At 41.5% G+C, this 23,914-nt stretch overlaps 2 protein-coding genes across 2 annotated transcripts; both read right to left on the minus strand.

The window, feature by feature from the left end:
• Window positions 1–899: 899 nt before the first annotated feature.
• LOC143025964 (pro-resilin-like) lies at window positions 900–7,566 on the minus strand. Its single transcript, XM_076185947.1, has 3 exons — window positions 7,555–7,566; window positions 6,864–6,962; window positions 900–1,175 (listed from the first exon to the last, which is right to left on the minus strand). Exons 1-3 carry the CDS (start codon window positions 7,564–7,566, stop codon window positions 900–902), a joined length of 387 nt encoding a protein of 128 aa, XP_076042062.1.
• A 6,201-nt stretch (window positions 7,567–13,767) lies between these two features.
• LOC143025966 (pro-resilin-like) lies at window positions 13,768–15,813 on the minus strand. The gene is made up of 3 exons (XM_076185948.1): window positions 15,802–15,813; window positions 15,597–15,689; window positions 13,768–14,016 (listed from the first exon to the last, which is right to left on the minus strand). The coding sequence occupies exons 1-3, from the start codon at window positions 15,811–15,813 to the stop codon at window positions 13,768–13,770; spliced, it is 354 nt and encodes a 117-aa protein (XP_076042063.1).
• Window positions 15,814–23,914: the final 8,101 nt, after the last annotated feature.

Raw genomic sequence — 23,914 nt, forward strand, 5'->3', positions numbered from 1 at the left:
GCCTCCTGAAGATGACTTCAACACTAGATTTAATCATTTTTCATCCACTAACTGCTAGTTACTTTCGGCTGGCGGCTCCACTGGTGAACTACCGTGGTCCATTGGAGTTTCATGGACCACAGGTTGAGAACCCGTACCCCGTACTTATGAATTGCTATTGTTTAGCATCCTGGAGATGACTTCAACACTAAATTTAATCGTTTTGCATCCACTAACTGCTAGTGACTTTCGGCTGGCGGCTCCAATGGTACTTCCGTGATCCACTAGGGTTCCATGGACCACAACTTGAGAACCACTAGCCTAGAAGATGATATAGATCCAAGCTAGAACAATACATAAATTTGAACATATGCGTATCATTTTGGGGAATAAGATGATATAGCTCAAACTGAAACAATACATGGAATTTAAAGATATGATAATTGGAGAGTAAAAGAGAGGGGTACATGAGAGTTCTTCATCGCCTGTGGCAAATCCCCATACACGTCATAGTTCTATAGAACACAAATTCGTATCAACCCATACAACATTTTCATGTTAATGCAGCTACTTTTGCTTATATGATATAAAAATCATTGCTGGTTTCTGGAGATTATTACTTCATTCCGAATACTAATATGAATCTTAAAGAATGTGGATGACTAAACATTGAGTTAAATACACCACTATTTTGCATATTTTATTATGCTCATATATATTAAAAACATACATGACTAGTTAAAACAGATTTAACAAATTTTAGAAAACAAACGCATCTTTTACAATGCACGAAGAGAGACCTGCTTTATGAGGTGATTCGGTATGCCGGTTACCTTTATGTAAATTTCCATACATTATGCTAATTATCTAAGATTAAACTATTCAATCCTGATACTAGATATTCTATTCCTGACACATATCTAAGCATATGCAGGAGGAGGAGGGGGTGGAGGAGTTGGGGGAGGATAAGAGGGAGGAGGAGCATAGACTGGATGCTTGGCCTCTCCCTCGTATTTGACTTCAGCATGGAGACCGTCGCCGTTGTCGACGTAGGTGAAGATTTGTTTGCGTCCGTCAGGGAGGTCGACGACGTATTGTCCCTCGGTGTTGTGGCCGTCGCGTTTTTCGCTCGCCTCATAGTTGTTGCCGCTGTAGGTGTCAGCCACGCCATACTTGTACTCGTAATTGGGCGGGATCTGCATCGAAAAAGAATCAGTGTTACTTGTGCAGCTGGAAATAAATAGATGATTGCATTGTTATTTTTTGCAGTTTCTATATAAAAATTAACTAATCAAATAGAGTGCACTGGTTGGAGTATAATATGTGAGATTTCATTTTGTTTTTTATGTCTATTTCTAGTATCAGACATCAGTATATTAGCTCGACAGTACACTCTTTATAATCTATCTTTAATGAGACAATATAGGAACAACATACATCATGTGTGGACGAACTAATAATATTAATGTTTTGTTGAAATGGTTGAACTTTTTTTACCAATACGATTGCACAATTATTTATAAGATTTATATTCCCATTATAAGGAAATGTGTTTGGTTGATTCAAGATCGTTATCAATAATTATACCCAAATATTTTCTGCCCACCAATGATGTCCAAATATGTAAATTTTCGTTTCCCTTTAAATCTCACTATTTTGCATCTCACTTCACCCGCTTTTGTTAGGATTCAATGTTAAACAGATTTTAGTGTTGATCTAAAATGTTGTAGTTAATCATCAGCATTTTTACAATTTAGTCCATGTTGTAGTATATTTGCACTTTCATGTACAGTGATATCAAACCTATACCTTTAGGTCGTCAGTTGCTGAATACTTGACATATTTTCATTATAATTTTTGTGTGAACATAATTGTATTAACGTAATGATAATTATATAACTGTATAATCGTGGGTCAAGTTTGAGAGTAAGCTATGAATAGAGAGGGCTCAAAAAATGGAACCCTGAGGATCAACACTTGTAACACCACTGCACATTATCGGCTGAAAGAAACCTGCACAGCGAAGCTATAGCGATAATCCCATACCACACTCCTGGTCATATGGCCATTTCCCGAAGGTTGAGTGTGGTTTGAATTTTCCGCCAAAATCATCGGAAATTTAAAATTCCCGGCTCTGTGCAGGCATGCGCATTGTCGACCCCACCTCCCCCTCCCTATCCCCTCCCTTCTTACCCGGCTAGCTCGAGCCGGACGTCGCGTCACTTAGATCGCGGAAACGGGACCGAGTGGTTAACTCGCTGCCCACATGGGAGCAGGCGGTCCCGTTTCCTGCTGGTTAATCGTCTGTTAGTTTTATCGCTTTCCGCTTGGCTGCTGGTTTGTCTCATTCTTCGACTTTGATTTTATACGAGCACAATCCGTCCCCGTCTTCGAGCCGTCCCTGGTAAACAACCCGGGTCCTCTCGGAGGACAGGGGACGTGTCTTATGGTACGGAGTGTGGCGCCCCCCAGGGTCATCAGGCCTCTCGGCAGCGCCATACCTCTGACCATCATCGGTCCTCTATTGCCTCACGGTTTGTATCAGGCCCTAGGCGTAGACTTTGACCATATACGATCGCAATCCGTCCCCGTCTTCAGGCCGTCCGTGGTAAGAACCCGGGCCTCTCGGAAGACAGGGGGACGTGACTTATGGTACGGAGGGTGGCGCCCCCCAGGGTCATCAGGCCTCTCGGCAGCGCCATACCTCTGACCATCATCGGTCCTCTATTGCCTCACGGTTTGTTTCAGGCCCTAGGCGTAGACTTTGACCATATACGATCGCAATACGTCCCCGTCTCCAGGCCGTCCGTGGTAAGAACCCGGGCCTCTTTGAAGACGGGGGGGACGTGTCTTATGGTACGGAGTGTGGCGCCCCCCAGGGTCATCAGGCCTCTCGGCAGCGCCATACCTCTGACCATCATCGGTCCTCTATTGCCTCACGGTTTGTATCAGGCCCTAGGCGTAGACTTTGACCATATACGATCGCAATACGTCCCCGTCTCCAGGCCGTCCGTGGTAAGAACCCGGGCCTCTTTGAAGACAGGGGGACGTGTCTTATGGTACGGAGTGTGGCGCCCCCCAGGGTCATCAGGCCTCTCGGCAGCCCCAAACCTCCGGTCATCAATGGTCCTCTAACAGCCTCATAGCTTGCTTCGTCAGGCCCTAGGCGTAGACTTTGACCTTATACGATCGTAATCCGTTCCCCATACGTCTTCGGGTCGTCCGCGGTAAGAACCCGGGCCTCTCGGAAGAGAGGGGGACGTGTCCTATGGTACGGAGGGGGTGCCCCCGAGGGTCATCAGGCCTCTCGGCAGCCCCATACATCCGACCAATAATGGTCCTCTAACGCCTTAATGGCTCCCTTTGTGAGGCCCTAGGCGTAGACTTTGACCTTTTCCACTCGTAATCCGTTCCCCATACGTCTTCGAGTCGTACGTGGTAAGAATCCGGGCCTCTCGGAGGATAAGGGGACGTGTCCTATGATACGGAGGGTGACGCCCCGAGGGTCATCAGGCCTCGGCAGCCCCATACCTTCGACCAATAATGGTCCTTTAACGCCTTATAACTTTCTTTGTCAGGCCCTAGGCGTAGACTTTGACCTTTTCCACTCGTACTCCGTTCCCCATACGTCCTCAAGTCGTCCGTGGTAAGAACCCGGGCCTCTTGGAGGACAAGGGGACGTGTCTTATGATACGGAGGGTGGCTCCCCGAGGATCATCAGGCCTCGGCAGTCCCATCCCTCCTTGATTCAATGGTCTTATAACGCCACACGGCACCACCCCCCTTCCCGGTTTCTTATCCAACAAAAAAACAAAAAAACAAAAAAAACACCCAGCCCTTCTCATGAGCCACAGCCAACCTCTTATCAACTTCACTTGGCTTGAGTTTAAAGATGACTTACCTGATGTTCCACCCCCAAGTAAAACACAAAAAAACTTTAGACTTAGGGAGTCTAGTGTTAGTTAAAATGAGTATAAATTAGTTCAAAGAAACTACAATCATTTAGTGTAATGAGAAGAGGAAAATCAGTTTTAAATAGTACAGTTTAAGTTGGCGCAAAGTGCTAGGTATTACATAAATAAAATGCCTTGACCTTGGAGAAAAAAAAAAAAAAAACAGGTCGAAATGGACATGACTTCTCCTATTCAACTTAAGCTAATCTATAGTCATGATGGTCAAGAACTTTACCATGTTGAAATTAATTTCAACGCTCACTGTGACTCAGGTCGAAATGACCATGACTTTTCCTATTCAACTTGAGCTAATCTACAGTCATGATGGTCGAGAATTTTACCATGTTAAAATTAATTTCGACGCTCACCGTGACTCAGGTGGAAATGGACATGACTTTTCCTATTCAACTTGAGCTAATCTACAGTCATGATGGTCGAGAATTTTACCATGTTAAAATTGATTTCGACGCTCACTGTGACTTAGGTCGAAATGACCATGACTTTTCCTATTCAACTTAAGCTAATCTGTAGTCATGATGGTCAAGAATTTTACCATGTTAAACTAATTCAACGCCCACTGTGACTCAGGTCGACATGAACATGACTTTTCCTATTCAACTTAATTTAATCTACAGTCATGATGGTCGAGAATTTTACCATGTTAAAATTAATTTCGACGCTCACTGTGACTTAGGTCGAAATGACCATGACTTTTCCTATTCAACTTAAGCTAATCTGTAGTCATGATGGTCAAGAATTTTACCATGTTAAACTAATTCAACGCCCACTGTGACTCAGGTCAATATGAACATGACTTTTCCTATTCAACTTAATTTAATCTACAGTCATGATGGTCGAGAATTTTACCATGTTAAAATTAATTTCGACGCTCACTGTGACTTAGGTCGAAATGAACATGACTTTTCCTATTCAACTTAATTTAATCTACAGTCATGATGGTCCAGAATTTTACCATGTCAAAATTTATTTCAACGCTCACTGTGATTCAGTGATGTCACGGTATGATAAGATGACGTCATTGTGATAAATTGACGTCACCATGTAGTCCTATGACGTCAATTTGTGTCCCTGTGACGTCACGAGACGATCCTATGGCGCCATGATCAATCCGGTGACGTCACAGTATAATCACATGATGTCACTAGGTATTAAACATATAGAAGTCCGCTTGTGGGTGATGAGACGTCACAAATTGCCATAGCACACTATTGGATGAAGACGCTCGCCACGGGCTTCGAGAACTTCCCGCGGGAAGACTTGGGGTGAGTTGGATACATACCGAGGGTCCAGGCCCGTCTTCGTGGGAGACGCTCAGGGAACGTCTTCACCCAGGACGAAGCCTCTTGACTAACGCCCACGGACGAGGTCGCTCGGAAACGAACTTGGCCTCGCATACTCCCTTTCGGTTTCTCGCTTACCCCGAGGATCTTCACGAAACTAGTGAGAGTGGTAGGCGTACGTTGGACGGAAGCAAGCGTCTCCACACATGTTCCTAGACGGCTAGTTGATGCATTTGCCCACCGGGGAGGGTGCATCGGCCGACATCTCAGTGGCTCTGAGTGTGTTGGCGGACGTGGAGTTCGGGGTGGACTGGGACGGGTCTGCCCTTGCTCCCACACAGAGACTTTATTGGCTCGGGATTGAGTGGGACACAGTCAGCGTCCTTCGGGTGCTCCCCTGCGCCAAAAGAGCGTGCTTCTCTCACACGTCCTCCCTCCTTCGGTGGCGGGGGGGGCCTCAACTTCGCGACCCCGGCCCTTCCACTGAGCCGCTTGGGGCGCCGACGGCTGGTACGGGAGGTCGACAGGAGCATACTGCTTCTCCCGCGTGACCTGCCCGGGCCGATACCCTCAGCACTCCACAGGTTGTTGCGTCCCTGGCTTCGGTCGGGGGCCCTACGCCGGTCGCTGGAGTTTCTCCGCACCCACTCTGTGGAGCGGGTGCGGGACCTAGGGACTGGACATCGACGACTCCCTTGGGGACACGGTGTCTCTACCACTCGGTCGCCCCTGTCCCATGTGTCGCCATGGAAACGGCTCCACCCCTCTCATCTCAAAAAAGTGGAGGGGGCAAAGGGCGACCGAGGAGTGGGGAGGGGCCAGGAACCGTTGAACAGGGTACAAATTTCGTATAATTTACGCATTGTGTGAACAGTGCAATGTTGTGCATGTCACATTCTTCGGCGTGGGTACTTGACGTTTCTGTCTCCCCTCTACTGAGTGATAAAATGAATAAGTCTCCCATAGGAAAGACACACGTAATAACGGTTTGATTCAGGCTTCACCTCTCCTCCCACCTGTCCTCGTCTCATGCATAGCTTCGCTGTGCAGGTTTCTTTCAGCCGATAATATTTCTTTGTCGCGGCTCGTGCCGCTTAAATTCTTCTTATCGGCTTAAGAAACCTGCACAGATTTAGGGTCCCTCCCTCCTCCCACAGGCGAAGCCTTCATTTCTCATTGAAGTGACGCGACGTCCGGCTCGAGCTAGCCGGGTAAGAAGGGAGGGGATAGGGAGGGGGAGGTGGGGTCGACAATGCGCATGCCTGCACAGAGCCGGGAAATTTAAATTTCCGATGATTTTGGCGGAAAATTCAAACCACACTCAACCTTCGGGAAATGGCCATATGACCAGGAGTGTGGTATGGGATTATCGCTATAGCTTCGCTGTGCAGGTTTCTTAAGCCGATAAGAAGAATTTAAGCGGCACGAGCCGCGACAAAGAAATATTAGAGACTTGTTGAGAACACGTTGTTTCATGCGATGTTTAATCAGTTTTTAATCTCTCACAGTAGTCTTTCTCTTTGGACACAAATCACGAAGACGAATAGTCACTACAAATCTTCAAGTCTTGGTTGTTCATTATATTAAACAAAATGTATCTAAGTTTGTCAACAAAGAAATGGTAACTCACGTCTGGGTAGTCGACGGGTGCCGGATGGTACGGAGGAGGGTAGACAGGGGGGTGGTCTGCAAGAGCCACCATAGTAACACAGGCAGCAATGAAGACGATCTGAAATATCGTCACGAAAAATGTCACTTTTTTGCATATGGCTCCCCGATGCCGAACATAAGTTAAAGACATAAATGCTTACACGCACACACATAAATATATATATATATACATATATATATAAATATATATGTGTGTGTGTGTGTGTGTGTGTGTGTGTGTGTGTGTGTGTGTGTGTGTGTGTGTGTGTGTGTGTGTGTGTGTGTGTGTTGTACATATATATTTACATATATTTATATATATACATATATATATATATATATATATATAAATATATATATATGTATATGTATATATATAGTTACATATATATATATATATATATATGTGTATACATACATACATATATATATATATATATATATATATATATATATACATGTGTGTGTGTGTGTGTGTGTGTGTGTGTGTGTGTGTGTGTGTGTGTGTGTGTGTGTGTGTGTGTGTGTGTGTGTGTGTGTGTGTGTGTGTGTGTGTGTGTGTGTGTGTGTGTGTGTGTGTGTGTGTGTGTGTGTGTGTGTGTGTGTGTGTGTGTGTGTGTGTGTGTGTGTGTGTGTGTGTGTGTGTGTGTCTACATATTCAAGGGTTGTACCTTGAAGGCCATAGTTTACAGTAGAATTCGGGAGCTGGAATGGGTTTGATACCTGATGGAGGGGCGTCCCGCTTTTATAGTCAGGCACCGTCACTTTCTCTAGATGACCATCTGCATCACCCTAATTGTTCTGTGGGTTTCCTCCCATTTCACCCATACAATCCTCACTCATAGACCAGTCCCTCACCTTCTCCATTCTTTTCTCTATACTCTGTTGTTTTCCATCTTTATACCTAACTAAGTTTATATTTCATCCCTTACTTATTTCATTTCGCGGATTTAATGTGCTTCTCTCTTTTTCTTATTTCTTATACGCACTTCTCTTTATTTCGTAGAGTGCAGTACCTATTTATGTTGGTTTAATTGTTGATATCTTAAACTAACCTAGAGTAACCTTACCTAACCTGACTGCAGGCACACAGAGCAATGTGTTGAATTTTATATGCATGTTGTTTGGACGTTTACTCACTCATTTATTCTATCATTTCATTTCTTGTGTTGTTTCCATGTCCTTTATGGTAATGCGTTTACTTTTCGGTTTCTACATGTTTAGTTTTATTATGTGAATTAAAAAGAACAACCAGTTTCATGGGAGCAGTATGATTCCCCAAGCAAAAGTCAATCTCTCAATACACTGACTCAAGCAAAATATATATTTTTTTGTCCCTGTTTGTCTTTCATGGAAACTATATGAAAATCAAAGTCTTCCTAATAGATGTGAAGGCCAAACATGTCTTTCCCTCTAACCAAGAAAATAAATCTGAACATAACTAAAATTAACGAGATCTAACCTGATGTTTCTTCATAATAAGAAGATATCTAGGAAGCACTTAAGATGTTATGGTAAGATCAATTGTTGGTCTTTTGTTGATGTTCGACTATATTTCTCAATAAATGAAACTAGACCTGGAAGACTTTCCTAATCCTCATTCTATAGGTAAATGTGTATCCAGGAAATTTGTTCTAACGATGTAACAAAATCTGTGCTTCAGGTGGAAGAAAACAATTCCTCCAAATACGATAATGAATAGATTTGGTACAACATCCCCATCTTGCAAACATCCTGCCAATTCCTTTAAGCTCAGTAACGACTTACAGATTATGGTCTAGTCACAATGTCCAATGTCATATAGCCAAGACCTCTTGTCCCTCCTGTGCATTCATATTTCACAATGACGTACAGAATTGTCCACTTAGAGCTGATAATATTCATGGCCGATTGTACCCTTGGCAAAGACTAAACACTTCAATTTGGCTTAAGGTAGAATCACCGTAAAGAGGATCTAACATTTTTTTTTATCCTTAATTTTGTTTGTGTCTGTCTATGGGCGAGATAGCTTGGTACAGTGAACATGTGTCATTTGTGTTTTGCTTAGTCTTTTGTGCTGTGTCCGCAATGTGCTGATACCGCAATGTGATCTGGTTCAGAATTTTTTTTTCAGTTTAGTCTCGAGTTTGTGCGTGGGATGTGTGAGGCAACTAAGACTCTCATTAAGTTTCAGCTTTGCAAATGTTGTTTAGATGTAATCTAGGTGTTTAAATTTACTCACGATAGTGTGATTGTTTAGAGATACTTGGATTGTGTTGTGTGCTTTCAAATGGTTACTAGGTTTATTGAATGCACATTTGTGTTGGTAGTATAACAGATGCAAGAAGATGGTTATCATGGGCTTGTATTAACCTATTTAGTACGACGACGCCTACGTAGGCGTCATGAAGAGCGAGTGGGTATACGAGGATACCGACGCCGGCGTCTTGATTATATTAATTTTTTAGTTGTAGCTGAGTGACCCCCATATTCTGTGATCTAGCCTGATCATATTTTCTGTGGTAGCTGGGAGGTACTCAGGAGTGAAGAGGGGACGAGGGAGAGAAGGGTTGGCTATACTAGTAATTGAAGAGATAAGTAAGCGGGTAGTGGAGTGGAAGGAGGTTTCATCAAGGTTGATGTGGATGAAGGTGAAGCTGGGAAGGGATATGTGAGTTTTTGTAAGTGTGTATGGACCTGGTAGTGAGAAGAGCGTAGAGGAAAGGGAGGCTTTTTGGGTAGATATAAGTGAGTGCATAGAGGGATTAGGGAGAAATGTCAATGTAGTTGTATTGGGAGACCTTAATGCTAGGGTAGGAAATGAACCAATAGACGGAGTGATTGGGAAGTATGGTGTTCCAGGTAAAAATCGTAGTGGAGAATTGATGGTGGAGATGTGTCTTGAGAGAGAATTGATGATAGCAAATACAGTGTTTAGGAAGAAAGTCAAGCATAAGTACACATAGGAGAGGGTGGTGGATGGAAGGGTGGCAGACAGAGTGTTAATTGACTATATAGTGGTGACCAGGAGTATAGTAGGAAAAGTTAAGGATGTACATGTTCTAAGGGGAGAGAGTGGGGGAATATCAGATCATTTCCTGGTGGAAGGTAAATTGAGAGTGGAAAATAGGTGGAGAAAGAGGAAAACGGCAGAAGGTAGGGAGGTACTTAGAGTGAACTGCTTAAATGAGGAAAAAAAGGAGAGTGAGTTTTAGAAGAAATTGAAAGAGGAATGGGAGGGAGTAAATGATAGAGTAGAACTAGGAGTGGAGGAGGAATGGGGATGGTTCAAGGAGGGAGTCATAAGGTGTGCAAAGATGGTGTGTGGAACAAGGAGGGCGGGAGGAAAAAGAAGGAAGGGTAGTGAGTGGTGGGATGAGGAAGCAAAGAAATGTGTAGAAGAGAAGAAGCAGGCATTCATAGATTGGCTGCAAATTAGGACGAGAGAATCGTATGAGAGGTACAAAGTAAAGAGAACAGAAGTAAAGCATAAGATAAAGGAAGCAATAAGGAGAGCAGATGTTAAATGGGGTATGAGTATGACAGAAATTTTGAAAAAAAAAATTGGAAGTAAATTAAAAGAGGAAGAAGCGGCGAATCAAATAGAGAAGAAAAGGAAAAAGGTGCAGATGGAGAGATGATCATGGATGAGAAGGCAATGAGAGGAAGATGGCAGAGTATTTTAAAGAGTTGCTAAATATGAAGGAGGATAGGAAGGGAAAGGTAGCTGTAGTTGGAAGCGCTAAGAAAATGTGACTGATGAGTGAGGAAAATGGAGGAGAAATAGGAAAGGATGAAGTGAAAGCAGCTGTTAAGATGATGAGAGCAGGTAAGGCACCTGGGTTGGATAGATGCCATGCAGAATGTCTGAAGAAAGGAGGTGCAGTGATGGTGGACTGGCAGGTGAGGTTGTTTAATGTTTGTTTGAGAGAGGGTAGAGTGCCGGAGGACTGGAGGAGTGCCTGTATAGTTCCGCTTTACAAGGGAAAGGGGGACAAGTGTGAGTGTAGTAGTTTCAGAGGGATCAGCTTGTTGAGTGTAGTTGGGAAGGCTTATGGAAGGGTCTTGATTGAGAGGATTAGGAGAGGAACAGAGGGAGTAATTGGTGAGGAACAGTGTGGGTTTAGGACAGGTAGGGGTTGTGTAAATCAGATCTTTGTGGTAAGACAGATATGTGAGAAAGCTATAGGAAAAGGTAAGGATGTTTTGGGGGGCTTTTATGGATCTGGAAAAGGCTTATGATAGGGTAGACAGGAAGAGTTTGTGGGATGTACTGCAGATATATGGGATAGGAGGAAAGCTGTTAAGAGCAGTCAAGAGTTTTTACGAGAGTAGTAGAGCTTGTGTTAGGATTAGAAATGGAGAGAGTGAACGGTTTGAGGTAAAGGTGGGACTTCGTCAGGGATGTTTTATGTCGCCCTGGCTATTCAATCTTTACATGGATGGGGTGGTGCGAGAGATGAATGCAAGGGTAGTGGATTAGGGGTTGGAGATGATTAAAGAAAATGGAGAAAAGTGGGAGGTGAGCCAGTTGTTGTTTACTGTCGACACTGCGCTTGTAGCAAGATCATAATTGAGATTGAGGAACTTAGTGACAGAGATTGAGAAGGTGTGTGAAAAAAGTAAGCTGAAGATAAATGTGGGTAAACGTAAGGTGATGAGATGTACAAGGAGAGAGAGTGACAGCAGGCTGGAGGTGAGCATTAAGGGTGAAAGACTGGAGGAAGTGGATAGTTTTAGATACTTGGGTGCGAATGTGGCAGGAAAGGGAGGAGTGGGGGTGGAGGTAGAATGTAGATTGAGAGAAGCAAGTAGATGCCTTGGTGGATTGAAAAGTGTAATGAGAAATAGATATCTAGGAATGGATTCTAAGAGGAGGTTATATGAAGGAGTGATTGTGCCGACAGCAATGTACGGGGCAGAAACATGGAACATGAGAGAGGAAGAGAGAAGGAGTTTGAATGTGTTTGAGATGAAATGTCTGAGAAGTATGATAGGGGTTACTAGGCTAGATAGTGTGAGAAATGAGGAGGTGAGGAGGAGAACAGGGGTGGAAAGGGAACTAGGAGATAGGGTTGATGAAAGGGTATTAAGATGTTTTGGACACATGGAAAGAATGAAGAATGATGAAAGATTAGTAAAAGAGGTGTGGAAGGCAGAGGTGGAAGGAGTGAACTTGAGGGAACAACCGAGGATGAGGTGAGATGGCTGGGGTGAAAGGCGCATTACAAAAGAGAGGAATGTCTGTTGAGGAAGGACGGGAGAAGACAGAAGATAGTGGTGAATGGAGAGGGGTTGTGTATAGATGATACCGTGATGCATGAGGGGGAGTGAGTGGGGGATGAAGGGTGAGGAAATATGTATGAGAAAAAAAATTGACGCAGCCCGAAGGGATTTCTCCCCGTCTTCTCCTTTTCTGCATGAGGTGACGGAGACGAGGGGTCGCCGAATTCATGAAGCGGCCTTGCTGTGGATGTGCTGTGTCTTTCGACACTGCTTCTGACCCAAGGCAGTGGACAGGATGCAGGAATGACCCGTCATCCAGGAGGTGCCAAGATAAGAGGGAGGGAGGAGGTGGAGGGGAGTGGAATATATAGGAAATGGAATGGGTGGGAGTGGTTTCTATGCTTTTTTCTTTTTGGCTACTCCCCATGTAGGGGGGAAAAGCCTTTGGTATATGTGTGTATGTATTAACATTCAGAGTGAAAGAGAAGGAGTAATACGGCTGTAACTTTATATTTTTTTAATGTCAGTATTCTGATGCATCATCTTACATCAGGTAATTAATGCTGTCCGCGATAATTTGACTCGTACTGAAGAGGTTAAGTTGCATAAAAGTTTTTACTTACGTTAAACAACTATGACATTGAGTGCCTTTGAAAACTCAAGTTCAAGGCTACATATTTTCAGATTACATTTACTCGAAAACTATTATAGATATTTATTATCTTTAGCTTACAGGAAATCATGTACATAGTTTCAATTTGGGTAAAAAACTGAACCTGAGTTAACTTGAATGGTAGAACTCTAAGGTATGATTTTATTATATTCATATATAAAACGCCAACAGTGTTAAGCCCTAATAACCGTGAGCTGAGAACAGCAAGTGAAAAAATGAGAGAAATGATAGTTTAATTAATTAATAGATAAATAAATAGATGAATGAATAGATAAATATATATATAATTATATACATATATATATATATACATATATATATATACATATACATATATATATATATATATATATATATAGAGAGAGAGAGAGAGAGAGAGAGAGAGAGAGAGAGAGATGAGTTGAATAAGTAAATTAGTAAAAAAAAAACAATATAAACCCCAATAACAGTGAGGTGAGCACAATAGATAAACAAATTATTTAATCATTTGAAGAATAATAATTAGTATGTGTAATCTCGTGTGTTGATTGAGAGGATTACTAAGGGAACAGAGAGTTAGTGAGGAAGAGTAGTGCTGGATTAACAAGGAAACTCTCTAGTAATTACTAGAATAAATATTTTTTAAGTATTTAAGTTTCAGAGGAATCAAACGTTCATGTTTTGTTTTAGAGAGTATGTGAATGATAGATTATCTAAATAAAATACAGGGTCATATATTTATATATTTTCTTTTATTTCTATACTCAACAGAATAATTTTTGACTAGTTTGTATGCAGCCATACAATTTATCTTATAAAGATGATAGAATATTTAATTGTATCATACAAATAGAGTGGCTGCAAAAAATGTATATGTATGTATATGTACGGTATATCAGCTGAAGTATCATCTGGCGTTTATGGTATAATAACAATCTTTGCTTTATTTCTCAAATGTGACCCGTTTCATACAAGACTGCAGAAATAAACACTGTAGTTCCGATATTTGCTCTGCGTCCGAAGTTAATTAAGCATATGGCGGAGGGGGTGGGTGGGAGGGGTAGGAAACCGGGTGTTTGGCCTCTCCCTCGTACTTGACGTCAGCCAAGAGTCCGTTGCCGTTGTCAACGTAACTGAAGGTCTGTTTGCGTCCGTCGGGGAGGTCGACGACGTATTGTCCCTCAGTGTTGTATCCGTTGCGCTTCTCGCTCGCCTCATAGTTGATGCCTCTGTAATGATCGGTGACGCCATATTCGTATTCGTATTTGGGTGGAACCTGTAATTGAAAGGAAATTATTGACATGTGAGGGGGAAACTGTACTTGTACATCTCAACCCTAGAGTAACCAGTATTTGACAATTGTAAACAGATAAACAGGCAAGTTAAATAAGAAATATATCTCTAATAATTGTAGTTGGTGCCGTTGTAATAGTCATTTACTCCATACTTGTACTCATAATTAAGAGGAATTTGGGTTGTAAAAGAGGCGATTTAACAGGTGTATAAGAAAATTTGTAGAAATTAAGTCTCTGAATGACTTGTGCTACATTCCGAACGATGAAGCCTTTTACATTCTTTTTTTCTATGTCGGACTATTTGATTTTGTTGACCTCAGTTGATAGACATTCCATTTTGATTTCGATCTTCCTCTTGATCAAATGAAGGTATCTATCATTAAATGGTATAAAAGCATATAAAATATAATTGCAGTTAAATAGTATAAAACTAGTTTCAGCTGTATAAAGATAGTCTTTACCCAGAAAATATATTAAATTTTCCTACAGAGTTTTCTTTCTTTCCCACAAAAACCGAAAGTGAATGGCTTGACTTAGATTATCCACACTTCAAAACTATCCTACCGTTTACGTGATAACAAAGGCAATAATTTTATAACTTTTGTAGCTATTCATATTGTCACTATTATAAAATGTGATGACACATGACAGATGATTACCAATAGTTTCTTTTTGTCAACTTTATTCACGACCACTATTAGGATGGTTTGGACACATGGAAAGAATGAGAGAAAAAAATTAGTAAAGGAAGTGTGGAAGGCGGAGGTGGAAGAAGTGAATATGAGGGGGTGTCCTAGGATGAGACGAATGGATGGGGTGAAAGGGGAATTACAAAAGAGAGGAATGTCTGTGGAGGAAGGACGGGAGAGGACAGAAGATAGAGGTGAATGGAGAGGGGTTGTGTATAGATGATGCTGTGATGCATGAGGGGGAGTGGGTGGGGGATGGGGGATTAGGAAGTATGTGTGAGAAAAAATTTGACGCAGCCCGAAGGGATTTCTCCCGTCTTCTCCTTTTCTGCATAGGGGGACGGAGACGGGGGTCGCCGAATTTATAAAGCGGCCTTGCTGTGGATGTGCTGTGTCTTGCGACACTGCTTCTGACCCAGGGCAGTGGACAGGATGCAGGGATGACCCGTTATCCAGGAGGTGCCAAGATGGGAGGGAGAGAGGAGGGTGGAGGGGAGTGGAATATATAGGAAATGGAATGGGTGGGAGTAGTTTCTATGCCTTTTTCATTTTGGCTACCGCCCGTGTAGGGGGAAAAAGCCTTTGGTATATGTATGTATGTATGTATGTACTATTATCACATAGAAAAGAAAAATCACCATACAGGTAATGTTATTTCCATTCATATTAGCCCATCCTAGTTGAGAACATTGCCTTTGACATACCATTTTATGTTCATTATTACCCATTACCATGTGCCTTTAGGAAATATAGCATTAACCTAGTTAACATTCTCTATCAAAAACAAAATTAACATATCTAACTTCATGATGTCCTAAATGCACTTTTTCGAGACACCAGCTTTGTATCTTAGGAAGGAAGCTGTAACTTACGTCGGGGTAAGTGACGGGTGCTGGATGATTTGGGTATAACGGGACGTGATCTGCAAAAGCCACCACGGCGACGCAGGCAACAACGATAACAACCTGAAATAACCATCAAAGTGTCTCACTCTTATAACATGGCTCCCAATGTCAAGCCAAAAATCTATACGAACATCTTGGTGGCGTATGCAATATACATTTCCTGGGGTTGTACCTTGAGGGCCATGGTCCGGGGACTGAGAGCTGGGATGGATGTAATGTCTGGTGGAAGAGTGTCCCGCTTTTATACAGACTAGCTCCGCAACTTTCTCTTGATTAGGTTCTGCATCATCTGCATGACGATTTTCTCCCTTTGCACATACGCCACTTACACCATCCAGTTACAATTTGATCATACCCTCTCCTCATTTTTTATCTCCTGTTTCTCTATTTTACTTGACACTTTTATCTAATGCTGCTTTTATGTACTCCCGTGCGAGTATATTTATGTTTACCTTTCGCCTCATTGTTTCATATTTAATCTTTAGTCTCTCTGTTTTGTACTTGTTCAATATGTTCAAATTGCATTCCGTTATTCCTCCTTATCCAGTGAACTTTTGTTTACATATAATGACTTTTCTTTCCCATTTCACGTCAATATCCAGTTATCAGATGAATAAAAACTGGAGCTGTTACGCTGAATAACTTTTGATGCTCAAGCCAAGGGAACTTCAGTTAATATCTTTTCTCATTAGCTAACATTAGATCGGTATATCATTTCTAAATTTCGGTTGTGGTTATCTTGTAAATGAGAAGTCCATACATGTCCTCAGGAATATGCTAAAATCAACCCTATCTTGCTGGATTCGATTCTAGCATAGGGCAGGATAGCATGGAAATAATGTATAATTCAACCCATGGCGTTAGACCAAAACACAACTCAGAAACCCAAAAGATAGTCCCGGAGCATTAGCTCAAATATGGCTTCAACCCGGAACAAATTAGTAACAAGCTGAAATTTTCAGGAAGTGCTTAGGAGACCTTCCCTAATAACATACTAAAAGTCTACAAGAATCCCCCTCGAGGGTTTTGAGAAATTCAAGATGGCGTCCAAAATGGCCATTGATATATTTTGTTATATCTCAGGTCTCAGTCAAAATAGGAACACAAATGAATTATGATAATAAAGGTTTTCAGACCCAAGGAATTCATTCATGTCAGTGTATGTGTGATAAATTGAGCCTGTGTCATGTTTTTGAGCTGCAAGTACATTCAGAGATGTTGTAACAAATAATTCTGAAACGACAGAAAGTTTTTTTAGTGATGCATGTAAAACCATGATTATCAATTGATGAAAGTGTTAGCCTAATTCATATGTTGTATGTGATGTTAAATTTTGATTGTTTTCAGAGTTCAAGATGGATTCGTGCGTTATTTGCAACGAGTTATGCACCAAGGATTATGTACTAGTAGGAGCCAAGGGAAGGACAACCTTAGTAGCAGCAAGCCTGGAGAGGAAGGATGGACTTCATGAAACCTTGGAGATACAGAACCCACTGACACTTCACATCGCCTGCAGGTAGGCCTACACCCGGGAGTCCTCTATCAGGTCGGCAAAGAGGAAGTCAGAAGTACTGCCAACTTGTAGCAGACTTACTACAAAACGGAAGAAGATGGCCAGTAATGTGGAGACAATGACCTTCAAACAGAACATCATAGACAGGGCAAAAGAGAGGAGTGATGAATGGAGAGAAATGGTTGCCAAAAGAATGATCTGGGCATCCTCTGACTTGGTTGCTGCTGAAGCCAAATATCACCGTAACTGTACCCAAGATTTTCTCAGCAAATCTGAAACACAGAAATCATTTGGCAAGCCACCTGATGCTCTGATGCAATCTACCTTCTATGAACTTTGTGCCTATCTGGATGAAAATGATGAATGTCAGTATGCTGTGTCTGATCTCATGGAGATGATGGAGTCATTCTTGCATGGTGAGGAGGGCTACTCCATGAAGTAATTGAAACAGAATCTGTCAAAATCCCGCTTTCAAGTCTAAGGTGGTGAATACTGTATTATCAGTGCCAATGGACTAAAGAAGGTCACATAGTACAAGCAATGGTTAATGGTCACTGATAGTGACCTCGTTCACTCGCCTATAATCAATAACAGGACGAAAAGACCCATCCTTCTTAGGTACCACTCCGAGTGAGACTCTTGTACAATGTCTTCACGTAACATGTCGTCAACCAAGAACTATGCAACAAGCTGACGAGAGTGAGGCAACCTATATGAGGGAACGTAAACAGGACGAGCACCTGGTTGAAGATCAAATCTATGAACCACACAATCTGTAAGTCCTAATGGATCACTTGGCAAAGCCAAACCCTGACGGTGAGTCACTAATAGTTCAATGAGACGAGGCGTCTCATTAGGAAAATCAATCTCACCTACAAACGTTGCAAATTTGGAGGCCAAGTGAGCTATGTCACTCACTTGTGGAGACTGTAGCACAGAAGCTGCAATGATAGAAGGTGAATCCTGGAAAGTATCAACGTCAACTACTTCAAAGAAGTCCAAGTGACTGCCAGGAGAGAGATTGATAGGAGCACCCATGACGTCAGTTACCATAGCTATGGTAACATGATCCTCGCGAGTAGTGGACAGAGTCACTTCCAAAGTAAGGCGATGAACACGAACACAGTCAGGCTAAGATAAAACGTCAGATCTAATTGGAGCACCTGAAATGCGCACCGGAACTCGAACTGCATTTAAAGGTCCAATAAAATGTTCTCCTACTACAACAGCAGCACAAAAAAATAGAAGTAAATCGAGGAGGTCCCTTCGAAGGCAACTCAACAACCTGGTCATGTACAGGAGGGGAGATACAAATGGAAACTGGCCTATCTGTTGCAGGGATAACAAAATTACAATAAGTCATTACACGACGACCAGGAGATATATCAATGTCATGTGCTGTAAGAGCATCGATACCCAAGAAGCAATCACACATAAGGGCAAGACCAGAGACAACAACATAAGTGACATGGAAAACTGTAGCATGTGACGAAAACCTTAAGGAAAGGCAAACAGGTCCAAGAAGAGGCATGACGATTTTCTCCCTTTGCACATACGCCACTTACACCATCCAGTTACAATTTGATCATACCCTCTCCTCATTTTTTATCTCCTGTTTCTCTATTTTACTTGACACTTTTATCTAATGCTGCTTTTATGTACTCCCGTGCGAGTATATTTACGTTTACCTTTCGCCTCATTGTTTCATATTTAATCTTTAGTCTCTCTGTTTTGTACTTGTTCAATATGTTCAAATTGCATTCCGTTATTCCTCCTTATCCAGTGAACTTTTGTTTACATATAATGACTTTTCTTTCCCATTTCACGTCAATATCCAGTTATCAGATGAATAAAAACTGGAGCTGTTACGCTGAATAACTTTTGATGCTCAAGCCAAGGGAACTTCAGTTAATATCTTTTCTCATTAGCTAACATTAGATCGGTATATCATTTCTAAATTTCGGTTGTGGTTATCTTGTAAATGAGAAGTCCATACATGTCCTCAGGAATATGCTAAAATCAACCCTATCTTGCTGGATTCGATTCTAGCATAGGGCAGGATAGCATGGAAATAATGTATAATTCAACCCATGGCGTTAGACCAAAACACAACTCAGAAACCCAAAAGATAGTCCCGGAGCATTAGCTCAAATATGGCTTCAACCCGGAACAAATTAGTAACAAGCTGAAATTTTCAGGAAGTGCTTAGGAGACCTTCCCTAATAACATACTAAAAGTCTACAAGAATCCCCCTCGAGGGTTTTGAGAAATTCAAGATGGCGTCCAAAATGGCCATTGATATATTTTGTTATATCTCAGGTCTCAGTCAAAATAGGAACACAAATGAATTATGATAATAAAGGTTTTCAGACCCAAGGAATTCATTCATGTCAGTGTATGTGTGATAAATTGAGCCTGTGTCATGTTTTTGAGCTGCAAGTACATTCAGAGATGTTGTAACAAATAATTCTGAAACGACAGAAAGTTTTTTTAGTGATGCATGTAAAACCATGATTATCAATTGATGAAAGTGTTAGCCTAATTCATATGTTGTATGTGATGTTAAATTTTGATTGTTTTCAGAGTTCAAGATGGATTCGTGCGTTATTTGCAACGAGTTATGCACCAAGGATTATGTACTAGTAGGAGCCAAGGGAAGGACAACCTTAGTAGCAGCAAGCCTGGAGAGGAAGGATGGACTTCATGAAACCTTGGAGATACAGAACCCACTGACACTTCACATCGCCTGCAGGTAGGCCTACACCCGGGAGTCCTCTATCAGGTCGGCAAAGAGGAAGTCAGAAGTACTACCAACTTGTAGCAGACTTACTACAAAACGGAAGAAGATGACCAGTAATGTGGAGACAATGACCTTCAAACAGAACATCATAGACAGGGCAAAAGAGAGGAGTGATGAATGGAGAGAAATGGTTGCCAAAAGAATGATCTGGGCATCCTCTGACTTGGTTGCTGCTGAAGCCAAATATCACCGTAACTGTACCCAAGATTTTCTCAGCAAATCTGAAACACAGAAATCATTTGGCAAGCCACCTGATGCTCTGATGCAATCTACCTTCTATGAACTTTGTGCCTATCTGGATGAAAATGATGAATGTCAGTATGCTGTGTCTGATCTCATGGAGATGATGGAGTCATTCTTGCATGGTGAGGAGGGCTACTCCATGAAGTAATTGAAACAGAATCTGTCAAAATCCCGCTTTCAAGTCTAAGGTGGTGAATACTGTATTATCAGTGCCAATGGACTAAAGAAGGTCACATAGTACAAGCAATGGTTAATGGTCACTGATAGTGACCTCGTTCACTCGCCTATAATCAATAACAGGACGAAAAGACCCATCCTTCTTAGGTACCACTCCGAGTGAGACTCTTGTACAATGTCTTCACGTAACATGTCGTCAACCAAGAACTATGCAACAAGCTGACGAGAGTGAGGCAACCTATATGAGGGAACGTAAACAGGACGAGCACCTGGTTGAAGATCAAATCTATGAACCACACAATCTGTAAGTCCTAATGGATCACTTGGCAAAGCCAAACCCTGACGGTGAGTCACTAATAGTTCAATGAGACGAGGCGTCTCATTAGGAAAATCAATCTCACCTACAAACGTTGCAAATTTGGAGGCCAAGTGAGCTATGTCACTCACTTGTGGAGACTGTAGCACAGAAGCTGCAATGATAGAAGGTGAATCCTGGAAAGTATCAACGTCAACTACTTCAAAGAAGTCCAAGTGACTGCCAGGAGAGAGATTGATAGGAGCACCCATGACGTCAGTTACCATAGCTATGGTAACATGATCCTCGCGAGTAGTGGACAGAGTCACTTCCAAAGTAAGGCGATGAACACGAACACAGTCAGGCTAAGATAAAACGTCAGATCTAATTGGAGCACCTGAAATGCGCACCGGAACTCGAACTGCATTTAAAGGTCCAATAAAATGTTCTCCTACTACAACAGCAGCACAAAAAAATAGAAGTAAATCGAGGAGGTCCCTTCGAAGGCAACTCAACAACCTGGTCATGTACAGGAGGGGAGATACAAATGGAAACTGGCCTATCTGTTGCAGGGATAACAAAATTACAATAAGTCACTACACGACGACCAGGAGATATATCAATGTCATGTGCTGTAAGAGCATCGATACCCAAGAAGCAATCACACATAAGGGCAAGACCAGAGACAACAACATAAGTGACATGGAAAACTGTAGCATGTGACGAAAACCAGGAAATGCAAACAGGTCCAAGAAGAGGCAAGGGGGCACCTTGTACATAATCCAAACTATTACAAAAGGAAATAAAGGGAGATTATACATATCCCGGAGCATAATATGCTTTTCTACTTATGAGACTGCATTCTACACCAGTATCTATAGTGACTGAAAGAGGTGTATTCTCTGTAAGAAATTGGAAGGTGAGGAACTGACAAGACGCAGCAGCTACCAAGGGAATGATCTGTGACCTCACAGTATTGGTCAAACCTTTGGGGTTGTGAAACGATCGCTTGTGAAAATGGGACGGAGATTGTCTAGGCTGAGAAGATGTCTCAGCTCGAAGCTGCAAAATCTTGAAACACTGATCAGTCGAGTGTTTACAACGACAATGGATATGACAGCAGCTAAGCTTATCCTATGGCTCTACTCTAGAGAGGTCATGCGTCACATTAGAGGAAACATCCGATACATTCCTACAGACAGGGGACTGTCTTGCCTTATGTACATAACGCTTGTTACAATAGGTACATGTGAGTACAGCAGGGGTAAAAGTAGAGGAATGGGACCTGCGAGTAGAAACTGAAGACTTTGGGGGTAGAGTAGGAGAGTTATGAACATTGACTTGTTGCTGAGTACTGCTCATACACAAAGAACCAGAAGGCACTTTCCTAAGTTTATATGAAAGCTTTGTTGCAAAAAACAGTAGAGTCTCATCTGTCCTATAGATGAGAGAAGAGCCAGCTCTCCTTTCAAAAGGAGCTAAGTGTATGATGTATAAAAGAAACTCCAAAATAAGGCGCAACCTATCCAAACAGATAGTGCCATGATCAACCAACTCTGAATGGCAAGCGAATCTAAGGCTTCAACCACAACTTTGCTGGCCTGGGCCTGAGCACGTCTGTACTCGAAAGTGCCCACTTTGGATGTAAGAACATCAGCCTGATTAAAACACCATTAAAAACAATTAGCTACAGGGGTATCAGAAATAAAATAAGGAAATTAGACCAAAAGAGGTCGTAATTATACCCAATGACATAGGGTCGAGACAACGAAGCAGGCAACATCTCAGAAACCAGAGAATTAGGCACAAGCTGTGACCTTTCAAAAGAGTTTTTTTTTTCGACCACTTTTCAGACCATTGCTGTAGTTTATCAAAATGTTCTTGCATATCTATTTGATTTAAGTGATTATTTGCCATTCCCCACAGTTTTATATCATCAGCAAATTTAGAGTCAATAGATTTCAGTCCATGGCTTATAGCATTTATATATACTATGAATAGAAGAGGCCCAAGAACGGTACCCTGAGGAACTCCACTCGTAACATTTTTCCATCTAGAAGTTTTACCATTTAGAATAACTGCTTTTTACCGTTCAACCAATTACTAGTCCAACTTATTGTATTGATACATAACTTTCATAGTCATTAGGTGCACCCGAGCACTTGTATTTGTTATAAGCCTGTCTCTTTTTAGCAATACTTTTTTCAGTTTCTTTGTAAAGCCATTTTGGGTGAGCCTGATTTGGGGGGCGTCTGTCCTTAAATGGGATGTAATTATGGATCATCTTAGTAAGTAAATTTTGAAATATATCCCACATCTGATCTACAGGTCTTTCACTTATTTTTACTTCCTAGATTATAAGGTGAAGCTCCTGACATAGTCCTATAAACTGAGCTTTACTGAAATCTGGTACTTTAGATACACAGGTATCTATTCTAAAAAACCTTTAACAGTTTCAATCTAAGTTCTGATCACTACTTCCAATAGTTTGACCAACTTCTATATCAGTTATTATGTTTTCGCGACTAGTGGTCAATAGATCGAGTCAATTTCCATGTCTTGTGGGCTCTTCTACATGCTCAACTAAGTAAGTGTCACCGAGAAAATATATCAAGCTACTACCTATATGGCCACGTTCAAAGGTCATCCAATCAATGTTAGTGAAATTTAAATCACCATTTATCAAAAGGTACCGGTTACACAAACTAGACATTTCTTGAAACAACAGTTTGTCGTCTGCTAATGATAAGGTTTTTGGCCTATATATTACACCTACATTGATTTTATATCCATACGTTTGGTTTAATTCTACCCACAAACTTTTCATATGCACCCTTTTTCACTTCCTCTAGAATACGTGTGTCTGAGGACAAAATGGATTACAATGGTAGAACATGCCAATAGAAAACCCTTTGCTACATAACTAGGACGAATGCTATGAAAATTAATTGATTAATATATGAATAATTATAATGAATACAGATAAATGATAAGAATGCAGAAAAATATTAAATAAACAGTTACACAATAACGTTTTATGAGAAATAAGAAATAGAAATGAGCATATAGATAATGATAGATCAAAATAATTAAATGTATAATAATAAATAATGTGTTAAAGTAAAATCAATTCAATGGCAGGCATAACGGCATTGAGCTTAGGTGTTTATTTAAATGAATTACAAAAATTCGAACTGTGCTACATTGCACCACTTCTTCAGGAAGTTTATTCCTTTCATTTACTACACGGTTTGCGA

The sequence above is a fragment of the Oratosquilla oratoria genome, chromosome 6 (assembly GCF_046742065.1).
Source record: "Oratosquilla oratoria isolate Oo_2021 chromosome 6, ASM4674206v1, whole genome shotgun sequence".
NCBI classification, from domain to species: domain Eukaryota; kingdom Metazoa; phylum Arthropoda; class Malacostraca; order Stomatopoda; family Squillidae; genus Oratosquilla; species Oratosquilla oratoria.